Raw genomic sequence first — 11,604 nt, 5'->3', positions numbered from 1 at the left:
CATTCCATTCCACCAACTAAACATGAAGATGTAACCGTTCCATTCCACCTAACTGTTCATATCAAACACAGAGATGGAACCATTCTATTCTTATGAAATGGAACCATTACATTACATTCCACTTGGTTCTTACATTACATTCCACTTGTTCTTAAACCAAACAAGGACAAGGGAATGGATGGTCGAGGAAGCAGTACTCCCGTACCCCGCACCATCAATTTCGTGCAGGTTTTTCCGTGACTTAACGTAATCGTTTTGTCTCGATCGAGTCTCGACGACGGCGACGGACCTCTGTGCTGCGTTAAATGCTTTGTTTTTGTTCCAAAAAATCTCATCTTCCTCCTCCTCCTCCTCCTCCTCCTCCTTCTTCCTCTTCCCCTGACGTATAAATCCCTCTCGGCCACACACGCCGACACACAGACACCACACACGCGCGTCGCATTGCGGGCTTTGCACAAGCCCGGAGCCGGAGGCAAGGGTGGATGCTGCCGCGCGTCCTGACCTCTCCCCGTACGTACGCCCGTCTTCCTCCCCTCTCTCTGCTCCGCTGTGTGGCTCGCTTCTTTCTTGGGTTGGATTGCTGATCTGGAAAGTGTTCTCCGTTAACGCCCCTTCTCTTCCAGTTCTTGCTAATCCGCATCCGAGAAATCTCGGGGAACTTGGCCCGTTGGCCGTGAGATAATAAGATCGGGGGCCGGAACCGCTCGCCTTGATGTGGTGAATAGTAGATTCTTGGCTCAACTGAAAAGCCAAGACCTCGCAAAAAGAAAGAAAAACCAAGATAAAAGAAAAATCTTGGGGTTACTGTTACTACTACTTATGACTCGTTGCCTGTGTGATCTTAGCGCGGTTGCCCCCTGAATCTTGGTCGGGGCGCGACGCGGAGGACGAAAGCTGATGGTTTCTTGTCTTCATTCCTTCTGTTATTTGTTTGTGCAGCCAACCAGAGATCCCCCAAAACGAACGCGCTGTTTTGTGGTGTTTGCCCTCTTGCCCTGTTCGTCGGAAACTTAGGGTGCCTCATCTTAGGAGCTTCTTGCAGTTCCAGTACTAGCAGTAGTACTCAGTAGTCAGTACCAGTACTCCAGTAGCACGGCTTTTGCAGTAATTAGTGTCAAGCCGATTCTGCAGTAATTAATACCTAGCCCATTAATTGGGATACATAGGTACTTCTTTTGGTCCGGGTCAGACTTTGGTGAGCAGAGCACCACTTCAGCTTTGGTGCCTTGGTATTTTATAGCCATAATACTCTCATGATTCATGCGCAAGTGAAACACACTGATTGCTTTAATCTGCTGACAGATGTGATCATAAGCCAGAGCAGCCAAGACATTAGCGCAGAAAATCATAGATAATCTGTCTAACATCATGCTAAGGGCCTTAAACTCTTGCTGCCTGTTGATTTTTCTAATGCGTCATGTTGTTGATGTGGCCATCTTAGTTATATTTGGTGGCCAGGTAGTACTAATTTAACAAGTGCATACTTCTGTGTAATTATGCGTCATTAAGAGTCCCTTTGGGGACATCTAAAAATATACGAGTCATGTCAAAATATCTAACTAGTTCTCTTAGAGGCAAAATAAGTTGAAGAATACTTGGGATATCTTGCAGTTCCATTAGATGTATGGTTTGGTCTCTCATGTGTGTTATTACTGAATCAATTTCAGGCGAATAATCTGGTCTCATGGCGAAGCAACACTATGCAACCAGCAGCCTTGTGATAGGCTATGCCTTGTGCTCGAGCTTGCTGGCGATCATTAACAAGTATGCCGTCACAAAGTTCAATTACCCTGGCCTCCTGACAACGCTACAGTACTTGACATCTGCTGCTGGTGTTTGGGCCCTTGGAAAGCTAGGTTTTCTCTGCCATGACCCCTTCAACCTGGAGACTGCCAAGAAATTTGCACCGGCTGCTATTGTCTTCTACCTCGCCATATTTACAAACACAAACCTCCTTGTTCATGCCAATGTGGACACGTTCATCGTTTTCAGATCCTTGACTCCGCTTTTGGTTGCTATTGCTGACACAACCTTCCGGAAGCAACCATGCCCTTCCAAGCTCACATTTTCATCCCTTGTTATCATATTGGGAGGAGCGGTTGGCTATGTGATAACAGATTCTGCATTCAGCCTCACAGCATACTCTTGGGCGCTTGCCTATCTGGTGACAATAACAGCTGAGATGGTGTACATCAAGCATATTGTGACGAATCTGGGTCTAAACACATGGGGTTTTGTGCTGTATAACAACCTTCTTTCCTTGATGATATCCCCCATCTTTTGGTTTTTGACAGGGGAGCACAAGTTGGTCTTCTCAGCAGTCGAATCACGGGTTGAGGGTTGGTTCCAGCTTGATGCCTTTGTCGCGGTGGCATTGTCATGCTTGTTTGGGTTACTCATCAGCTTCTTTGGCTTTGCGGCTAGGAAAGCAATCTCAGCCACGGCATTCACGGTGACTGGGGTTGTGAACAAGTTCCTCACAGTGGCAATCAATGTGACAATCTGGGACAAGCACGCCAGTGCATTTGGTTTGGTTAGCCTGCTATTCACTCTTGCTGGTGGAGTACTCTATCAGCAATCAGTTACTGCAAAAGGAAATATTGCATCAGCTCAGCGTGAAACGGCATCGGAGGAACTTAAGGACGAAAGTGACAGTGCTGAGTATGATGAGGAGAAACAGAAGCTTATTTCATCTTGAGTGCCTAGTGCATGAAGAGTGCCATTCTTAGCTTTAGGTCGACAGGTTTGTCCTTTAATTTTGCTTAATAGGCCCTTTGCAACAGAACCATACAATAGGCAGTGCCAGTGGTAGTACACAATATTTCCTTGACAACTAGAAGGGGCTTTCTGTCCGTGTTACTCATTTCTACTGGAAGAAAACTAGATTAAATTACTGTTTTTATGGTAGGAGTGATGCCCGTTGTAAACTTGTAATACAATAGCTATATGGATATCTCATATTATTCTTGATAATTATATATTGGCCATTGGTGCCTTTTGTGGTAACAAAAAACAACAAAGAAAGGGGATTTGCGTCCAGATGCTTTGGAGCAAGCAAGCATTGGGACCATGGTTTTGCCTCGGAACAAGCTGTGGTATACTTGCGGTAGTCTGGCAATGATGTTTCTTAACATGGTTTTGCCTGAACTCTTGACGGGAGGTCTAATCCAGGTAAGGCGAAGAGGCCAAGCTTATGACCATGTCCCCGGTGACGGAGTCAATTGGTCTTTTGGATAGTCGTGCTTATGTTGTAACCTCGGTAGCATGGATTCCTTCACAGAGTTTATGGCATTCCTCGACAGAAAAGTAGCACTAGGTCACCCTTGAGGGTTAGAGAGTTCATTCAAATGGAAGAGATGTACTTCCTCCGTTTCAAAATAATTGAAGTTTTAGGATTGTCCTAAGTCAAACTTCATTAAGTTTTACCAAGTCTATATAAAATTTATCAACATCTACAAAATAAAATTTACTTCATTAGATTCATTATGAAATAAATTTTCATATTGTATATATTTGATATTGTAGGTCTTTGCGGATTTTTCAATAGACTTGGTCAAACTTAAAAAAAGTTTGACTAAGAAAAACATAGAACTTCAATTATTTTGGAACAGAGGGAGTATTAAAGTACATGTACCCATAGGGTGTTCTTCAACAGGCTGAAGGCCATGCACGAATCACCCATAGCTGGAGGCATTTAGTCTAATCTGGTCTGTACACTTGGTCCATGAGAGGGAGGTGTTACTTTGTCCATGGTCCATGGTGGACTGTAGCTAGGTGTCTCTCTCTTCCCCCTAGTAGGCTTGACTGACTTGAAGCATTGACTTTCTCTTTTATACTTGCATTTCTTTCTCCTCTCATCCTTGGCATGTGACAATCAGACAATGTTGCCATTATGCAGAGAGCTTGTGAGTGGAAAAATAAATCTTGAGTAGATTATAAGGAAGAACATATTGTTTCCAATAGTGATTCAGCTTCCTCCCCTGTCTTTTTTCGTCGAATGCAGCAGCAGCATCACTGGATAGAGAAAGCATGTATCTTCTTTTATTTTCTATACAGTACACAGGGTAATATCTCAGAAAACGTCAGTGCTTGATATATACATCGGCTACTGCCTTTTTCCCCCCAATGAGTTAATGCCTTATATTCCCCCCCCCCCCCCCCCCCCCCCACACACACACTTATTTTGGAACGGAGGGAGTACATGGTGAGCCATTACCCCACAAGCAGCATTTAGCAGACAACACAGGCAAATTTACAATGAGTACATGTACCACTGAAATATTCGATCCTTTCCTTTCCACATGGTTTTGTTTCCTCCAATCTTAGTTCGAAGCTTTACAGATACTGAAGAAGTAAAGACACCAAAAACATGCTATGATAGCGAAGAAGACGAGGAAGACTCCTATGACTTTAATCTCCTCAACCATGGACAGCAAAAGCACCAGGGCAGTGGCAAGCAGAGGAATCAAATACCATTTGATGGTATTGTGCATGCTGATTCGAGAGATAAAACTCCTAGCCATGAAATGTGAAGACCAGCCCTCCAATTGATGGTCAACTACTGACCTGACAACAAGATCTCGTTGCTCTCCAAATGCTTGGAAATCGCCCATCTTCTTTGTGTATGTGAAGAATGGAGATCCATCAGTCAGGTTACCATAAACTTTTTCGATGTCACGAATGGCCGGCCAATCTTTGCCACTGGGAACTAACATGCCGAGCAGTTCCTCGGTGCCGAAGACAGTCAACGTCTGTAGCACTGAAGCGTGCCCTGTCAACCAATCTGGAAGCCTTGTGAGCTCTCTGTCTACTATGCGGAGGTGCTTTACACATCTGAGTCCCTTCACATCTTGCAGCCCAGAGCAGCCAATGACCATCAGGACTTCAAGTGATGGAAGATTGGAGACAATAGTAAGAGTTTTGCTGTCTTGCACAATTAGCTCTTTGAGCATGGGTAGGTTGCCAATTACTATGAGGCTACCAGCAGCAACGACCTTCATGCTTGTCAGTTGTTTGGAGTACTCAAGGCAAGCTGGGAGTGACTCTATGTTGGGGCAGCTATCTAGATGAAACTTGATCAGGGAAGGAAAGTCACCAGCTTGGAATCCTGTCCATGACTCCAACTTGTCCATGTCATCTACATGGAGATGCTCTAGCTTCAGAAATGCTGGTCCTGTGTACCGCCCTCGCTGAATGGTGCACAACTTGGAACAGCCAGTTATGGTGAGAAACTTGAGTTGAGGTAGCTGTCCGAGACAAGGGAGGCTCTCACAGAATTTGCAATCAGCAAGAACCAGCCGTTGGAGACTGGGGAGCTGTGGCAACCAATCTGGAAATAATCGCCCGTGGTAACTTGCTATTTTGAGAGACTCTAGGCATCCGGGTGGGCAGAGACTGTTAAGAACTCCATGGAGCCTTCTAGCTTCTGCCGCTGGTACGTGTAGTTGCATATCACTGGTGCTACCACATAGATCAAGCTGTGTGAGGTGAGACTTCATCTCCAGTGCAGCTTCTTGTGCCCTGGTAAACTGCACAACTCTGTCTATCTTCAGTATCTGGAGGCTTCTCAAAGAATTCATATGTTCCAGGTCTTCCAATGGCCACCCACTGACATCCTTCTCAGTTACTTCCTTATGATTCACTATGAAACCACGCAGAGTAGTTAGCTGCTTCAAGTCTACCAAGCTTGGCAAGACAAGCTGTGGCGCTGATCCTTCAAGATCGAGGCACTGCAAGTTGTGCAGCTTACTGATTCCCTCTGGCAGAGAATGAAGCCCATTGCAACACCGGAGGAGCAAGAATTGCAGATTTCTGAGGCTCTCAATGGACTCTGGAAGTTCCATGATTTGAGTCAGAGAAAGATTTAAGAGCCTAAGGTGATGGAGAAGTGCTATTGACCCTGGAATGTGCCTAATACCGGTGCCAGTAAGGTCCAACACTCTCAAATATCTCCGCCCCATAAACACTTTGTCCAGGCCACGGTCAGCCAAGGGATTCTTGCAGATAACTGTCCTGAACCTTGTCAGATTTCCTGCTTCTTCAATACTAGATGCCCACTTGTTCTTCCCAAACCACCGGTGCTTAATTATGAGTTGCAAAACAGACCTGACACAGCCATGTACTGTGCATCTTGTCATGTCAGCAGAGCCAATCTCAGGCTCCAGAAGGTTTGTGAGTACCAGCTCCCTGTAAAAGCGGTCTGCGATATCTTGAGGATCACAGTCATTTTCTTCTTCGATGATAAAGCCCTCTGCTATCCACATCTGAGTAACAACATGCTGGCTAATCACAAAGCCTTCTGGGAGCTGCAGGCAGTAAAGGAAACATAGCTTCAAACGGTATGGCAAATTACTGTATGCCATGTAGACAGGCCCACTCAGTTTCTTCATCCCACCAGGAATGTCCTCCAGATCCAAGGACCACAGTTCACTTTCATTAACCTGCTTCCACTCTGCGTGTGTTGGGTCCTTGGTTGCTAGGACACCGCCGATAATCTTGATAGTCAGTGGGACCTTGTTGCACCTCTGGATAATTGTTATCGCAATTTCCCTCAAGTTCTCCTTGTCATGTTCCTTGTCCAGGCCAGCACTAGCACAGAGCAGAGTCCAGCAATCTTGGAAAGGCCATTCCTGCATATTATGAATGTAGCTACGGTTCATTCCTGCTGCAACACTCTGGTCTCGAGTTGTGATCAGAATTCGGCTTCCATGCTTCACAAACGAGCGATCTTCCAGGAAACTCTCTTGGTTATGGTGACTCGATATATCATCAAGAACCAGTAAGAATTTCTTCTCTTCAAGTATTACAGCCAACATGTCCATAATTTTCTCCCTACTTTGTTCTTCTGCTCCAGGTTTCCCACCAGCGGCACGTATGACTGCGGACAGTAATCCCGCACCAGTTGAGTCTTTGGAACCATCTACCCATATGGTTGTATTGAAAACATTTCTCGTGTAGCAATCATCATATACTTTTCTTGCCAATCTAGTCTTGCCAATTCCACAGCACCCAACTATGGCAACAACAGTGCTGGAGCTTTGGCTGTCAGTCAAAATATCAATCAACTCCATCTTTTCCTGCTCTAGGTTTCCCAGGCTACCAGAGTTAGTGGACGGACTCCCGGAAAATTTACTTATCCAATCATGTCGCTGCCAGTCCATTTGTATAAGATCTTGTTCCCGTCCCCGCTGTAAAATCGCAAGCACTTTCTTGCCCAGCTTTTCAATATTGGTGTTCAATTTCTTCTCTGTCCTATGGACAGCTGATGATGGTAAGAGCCAACGGAGAATCTGTTCAGGTTGATTTTTTCTTGTTAGTGATCAGAAATAAATGAAATAACAAGGACCTATTCAGGTTCAATTTCTTCAGTGTCATATGAAAAGGCTTAGAAAATCCAGACAAAATGCCAAAAACTACAAGACAAGGCTTGTCAACATACTTTAACATACCATTCGGCTGTAAATCACTTTGGAGACAACTCATCTCAAGTGAAGCTAAACTAAATATTTCAAATTGGAAAAACATATTGTTCCAGCAAGACTTGACTTCATCAGGATTTCGAAGGGTATGCATAATTTCTCCAATAATAACTCTTGGGCAGTTGTATTACATTTTTTTTCAGTAAGTATTGCACAGTTGCAATTTTCGATTTGGCCGTTTATTCTTTCTGTCACGAGCGTACTATTATCTTTTTGTGAATTTATATATACTTGAAACAATAATGTAACTCTTTGGACTGCATTGTACAGTCATGCTGCGTTTTTTCTGCAGTCATGCTGAAGTATGCGGACAAAAGATGAAAAGTGTGTTTGATGTACAAACTATAAATTGGAACGGTTCACATGTACTACTCCCTTAGATTCATATTAATTATCGTTGATTTAGTACAAATTAATTTAAGATGTTTTGTTACGTTTATTTTTGGTGAATACGCATTGTTGCGTATCATTTCATTGAAGGGGGAGGGGGTGGGGGGTGTCATAGGGCGCAGCTCTATGGGGCGTACACGCTACAGCGTCCCAGGGAGTGCGAGATGAGAAGAGGATGCTCGGCCTCAATACAAGTGTTCTCAGGTTACAGGAATAATTGATGCTAGCCTAGTTGCTCCAGCACGCGCCCGCAAGCAGGCCTCGTCTTTGATTGTGCGAGCAAGATCGTTGTTCGATGGCCGGAGGTTGTCAAACACACTGGTGTTCCGGTGCTTCCAGAGGGACTAAGCGATGATGGAGTTGGTCCCTTTACAGAGGTGGGCTGGGGCGGTGCTGCTGCCACCAGTTGAAGAAGCCATTTGTCGGGCTCGGTGTAGGGATTGGTAGGCGACACCGGGAGAGGATCTCATGCCAGGTTATTCTGGAAAAGGCGCATTAGACGAGCAGGTGATCAAGGACTCTGGCTCCTGACTGCAAAATTTGCAGAGGGGGGGCGTGAGGTAGGCCGTGGCGAGCGCGGCGCTCGGCAGTCTAGCACCGGTCCATGGAGGCGAGCCAAAGGAAGAACTTAGCGCCAGTCGGGGCCCGGAAACGTCAGATGAGGCGCCAAAAGGGGGTGGTGGTCGTACGCAGAGTTGGTCATGTATAACCCATTGCTGGTCCACTTACGTATGATTTTGTCTGGCTCGGCACATAGTTGAACTCGTTGGATCCGCCGCCAGAGGTCGACGTACTCGATTGCAGCAGCAGGGCTCATGGCTCCGTGGATGTCTCTGATCCACAGTGAAACCTGGAGAGCATCACAGACCAGGCATTGGGGTGTCACCGGCGTGGGACAAGAGAAATCAGGGCTGGGGCCATCTCAGCAGCAGATGTTCCCTCGATCCAGTGATCGGTCTAAAAGCGACACGTTTTGCCGTCCCCAATGGCCCAAGTAGTGGATGCGTCATGCGCGGAAGAACTGACTCGTCTCCTCGTCGCTTGGGAGCTGAAGGTGGCTCCAAGCGCGATCTGGGCGTGTAGCTTGTATCCATAGCCAACAAGCACGTAGGGCAGTGCTCGTATGGTGGAGATCGCGCACCGCGAGGCCGCCACAGGAGAGCTTGGGCCAGCTAACGAAGTAGCAGCCGTGCTGGGCGTCCTTGCGGCCATGCCAAAGGAAGTCTCTAACCACCGTGGTGATTTTTTGAGAATCGTGGGGTTTAAGGCCATGGCGAGGAGGATGTGGACCGGCATGGCAGTAAGCACGTGGCGCACCAGAGTAAGGGGCCCGGTGCGTGATAGAAGGGACGCTTTCCAGGTGGCAAGCTTCTTGATAAGCCTGTCGACCAAAGGGAACAACACGGAGGCATGGCACTTGCGGAAGGTGAGCGGCAATTCGAGGTAGGGGATGGGGAAGTCTTTCACGGCGCAAGAGAGCTCGGTGGCGATCGCGTTGGCAATGTTGGCCATGCACTGGATAGGTAATGCCGAGCATTTGGCGAAATTTGTGTGCAGGCCAGAGGCGTCTCCAAACATCCGTAAGAGCTCAGGGATGGTAGCTTGCTCGGGTGGGTTAGAAGATGACTACGTCATGGGCGAAGAGAGAGATGCTTGAGGCCACGTGCCTAGTGGTGAGCTGCTGCAGCATGCCGGCGGACACAACATGCTGGAGGAGGGAGTTCAGAGTGTCGATGACGATAGCGAAGAGCATGGGTGAGAGCGGATCGCCCTGGCTGCGCCCGCAAGCATGATCCACAGGTGGCCCCTGGTTGCCGTTGATGAGGACACGGGTGGAGGCCGTAGACGTGAGATGGAGACCCATTCACACCAACGTCGGCCGAAGCCGAGGTGTACTAGGGTTTTGAGGAGGAAGGGCCAGGAGACCGTGTCGAAGGCCTTAGCGATGTCGAGTTTGAGGAGAACCCGTGACGCCTTGTTATTGTGGAGTAATCTAGTCGTTTGTTGGACAAGAAGGAAAATGTTGTGCACGTATCACCCGGCTATAAATGCGCTTTGGTTGGCGGAGACGATTTTCCCCATCCTCGGAGTGAGACGCAGCGAGAGGACCTTGACAAACAATTTGGCGATGATGTGGATCAAACTGATGGGCCGGTAGTCGGTGAGCGTGGCGACATCAGACTTCTTAGGTAGGAGGGTAAGCGGAGCCTCGTTGAGCTTGTGAAATCCGCGCCCATTCATGGTGTAGAGCTTGTCAAAGGCCTCACAGATGTCAGCCTTAATGATTGGCCAACATGCTCAAAGGAACTCGGAAGTACTAAATCCGTCTGGCCCAGGCGCCTTGCCCGTTGGCATTTTCTTGATAGCCTCCCAGATCTCATGCTCAGAGAACGGAGCGTCGAGCTCTAGCAGGTCAAAACACCGATCATCGATGATGTCAAGGCGGATGGAGTGAGTACGCGCTGATGCGGTTCCAAGAACGGAGGAGAGGTGCCCGTACACTGCCTGCGTCATGAAAGCCGCGTCGGTGATAGTGTCGTCGCGCACCCGCAGACTAGGGATGCGTTTCTTTTGGCTTCTGTGTGCGGCATGAAGCTTGTAGAATGCAGAATTTGTGAGAGGGTGTATTAATCTGAATCTGGCACATGCAGAGCCAGCGAAATAGCCTCCACGCAACCCAAAAGGTTGACCAACTGGGCGATGAGTTTATAGAGACAAGATTAAGGAGATCGTTGCGTCATGAAATGGGCACCCATGCATCGCGCGGCAAGCGCGATCAGCTATCTACAAATCTGCCCCTTGAAAAAATTGAGCACCTATGGGCCTTGTTTGGAATTAATGGAGGAGAAATACAGGAATTTCGGAAAGCCAAAAAATGAATTTGAAGATGCCATTCATGCTGAACGAGTGCATGGGTAGGATACTTGGCACGGAATCTATCCAGACCAAAAGCACTTACTGATGGTCTCCTAGCCCCCTCCGGCGACGGCTGCTGCTCCTTCTCCTTCTCCACGTGAGCCTCCAGATCGTCCACCGCGTCGTCCCAGGCGTACGCGGCCTCCTGGTACGCCACCAGCCACGCCGTGGTCGCCTTGCGGCTCATCGCCCTCGCCTCTGCGCCGGTGACCTTGCTCTTCCTGTCTGTCGCCGTCTCCGCCGGTGGCTGGAGCGTGCCAGTCGTCGGCCGTCGCCTCCGTGGCGGCCGAGTGGCCACGGCGCGGCTCAGGGAGGGGCTCACGTCGGCCATCACCGGACGGCGTGTTTGTCAGTTTGTTGTTGGCAACTGCCGTCGGCTTGTCCGCCGGGCGCAACTTCCTTATGTTCTGCTGTCGAGGGATTGTGCTGCGTCCATTGACTTGCCAACAGGGCTTGATGCACGTCTCTCCCTGAGCCAAAATAGTTTAGTCGTTAAATTTCAGTGATCCACAGGCTGTTTTTTTATATATAAATCTGATTGGAAGAGCCAACGACGTGTTTTGTCCCTCTAATCGACATGGCACCCCCGTCCCACATAGCTTACCGTGATATTGTCTTTTTTTTTTTGCCGGTTTACCATCTATCCTGCTCGCTAAATCGGGCCAGCGTGTTTTCTTTTCTCCGCGGGTTGCTTAGGCCTTCCATCATGTTGCCGGTGCTCAAAAAGGTGCCGCATCATCACCGTTGCCCAAAGAAAAATTTATGGCACAAACTTCACCATAGAGGGCACCGCTCACTGTAAAATAAGGAATAAACAAGT

General features: G+C 47.8%; 2 protein-coding genes across 3 annotated transcripts; one reads left to right on the top strand and one right to left on the bottom strand.

Annotated features, from left to right (window-relative positions):
- Window positions 1-279: 279 nt before the first annotated feature.
- LOC123121221 (GDP-fucose transporter 1) lies at window positions 280-2,976 on the top strand. Its single transcript, XM_044541132.1, has 2 exons — window positions 280-510; window positions 1,668-2,976. The coding sequence occupies exon 2, from the start codon at window positions 1,685-1,687 to the stop codon at window positions 2,696-2,698; it is 1,014 nt and encodes a 337-aa protein (XP_044397067.1). The 5' UTR covers window positions 280-510; window positions 1,668-1,684; the 3' UTR covers window positions 2,699-2,976.
- A 1,256-nt stretch (window positions 2,977-4,232) lies between these two features.
- On the bottom strand, window positions 4,233-11,261 carry LOC123121220 (putative disease resistance RPP13-like protein 1). 2 transcript variants are annotated; one of them, XM_044541131.1, is made up of 3 exons: window positions 8,895-9,380; window positions 8,598-8,718; window positions 4,233-7,261 (listed from the first exon to the last, which is right to left on the bottom strand). In XM_044541131.1, the coding sequence occupies exons 1-3, from the start codon at window positions 9,378-9,380 to the stop codon at window positions 4,323-4,325; spliced, it is 3,546 nt and encodes a 1,181-aa protein (XP_044397066.1). In that variant the 3' UTR covers window positions 4,233-4,322. The 2 variants fall into 2 exon arrangements, with proteins under 2 accessions (XP_044397066.1, XP_044397065.1); XM_044541130.1 differs by lacking the exons at window positions 8,598-8,718; window positions 8,895-9,380 and adding an exon at window positions 10,828-11,261 and having other exon boundaries at window positions 4,235-7,289.
- Window positions 11,262-11,604: the final 343 nt, after the last annotated feature.

This window comes from Triticum aestivum, chromosome 5D (genome assembly GCF_018294505.1).
Source record: "Triticum aestivum cultivar Chinese Spring chromosome 5D, IWGSC CS RefSeq v2.1, whole genome shotgun sequence".
NCBI lineage: Eukaryota > Viridiplantae > Streptophyta > Magnoliopsida > Poales > Poaceae > Triticum > Triticum aestivum.
This window is presented reverse-complemented; position numbering and strand designations above follow the sequence as displayed.

Coding starts and splice junctions, on each gene's coding strand:
- LOC123121221 (XM_044541132.1), top strand. CDS start 1,685: ATGGCGAAGCAACACTATGCAACCAGCAGCCTTGTGATAGGCTATGCC.
- LOC123121220 (XM_044541131.1), bottom strand. CDS start 9,380: ATGGCCAACATTGCCAACGCGATCGCCACCGAGCTCTCTTGCGCCGTG. Junction 8,719..8,894: donor CCCAAGCGACGAGGAGACGA/GTCAGTTCTTCC, acceptor GATGCTCTCCAG/GTTTCACTGTGGATCAGAGA. Junction 7,262..8,597: donor CGAGCCAGACAAAATCATAC/GTAAGTGGACCA, acceptor TACCATCATCAG/CTGTCCATAGGACAGAGAAG.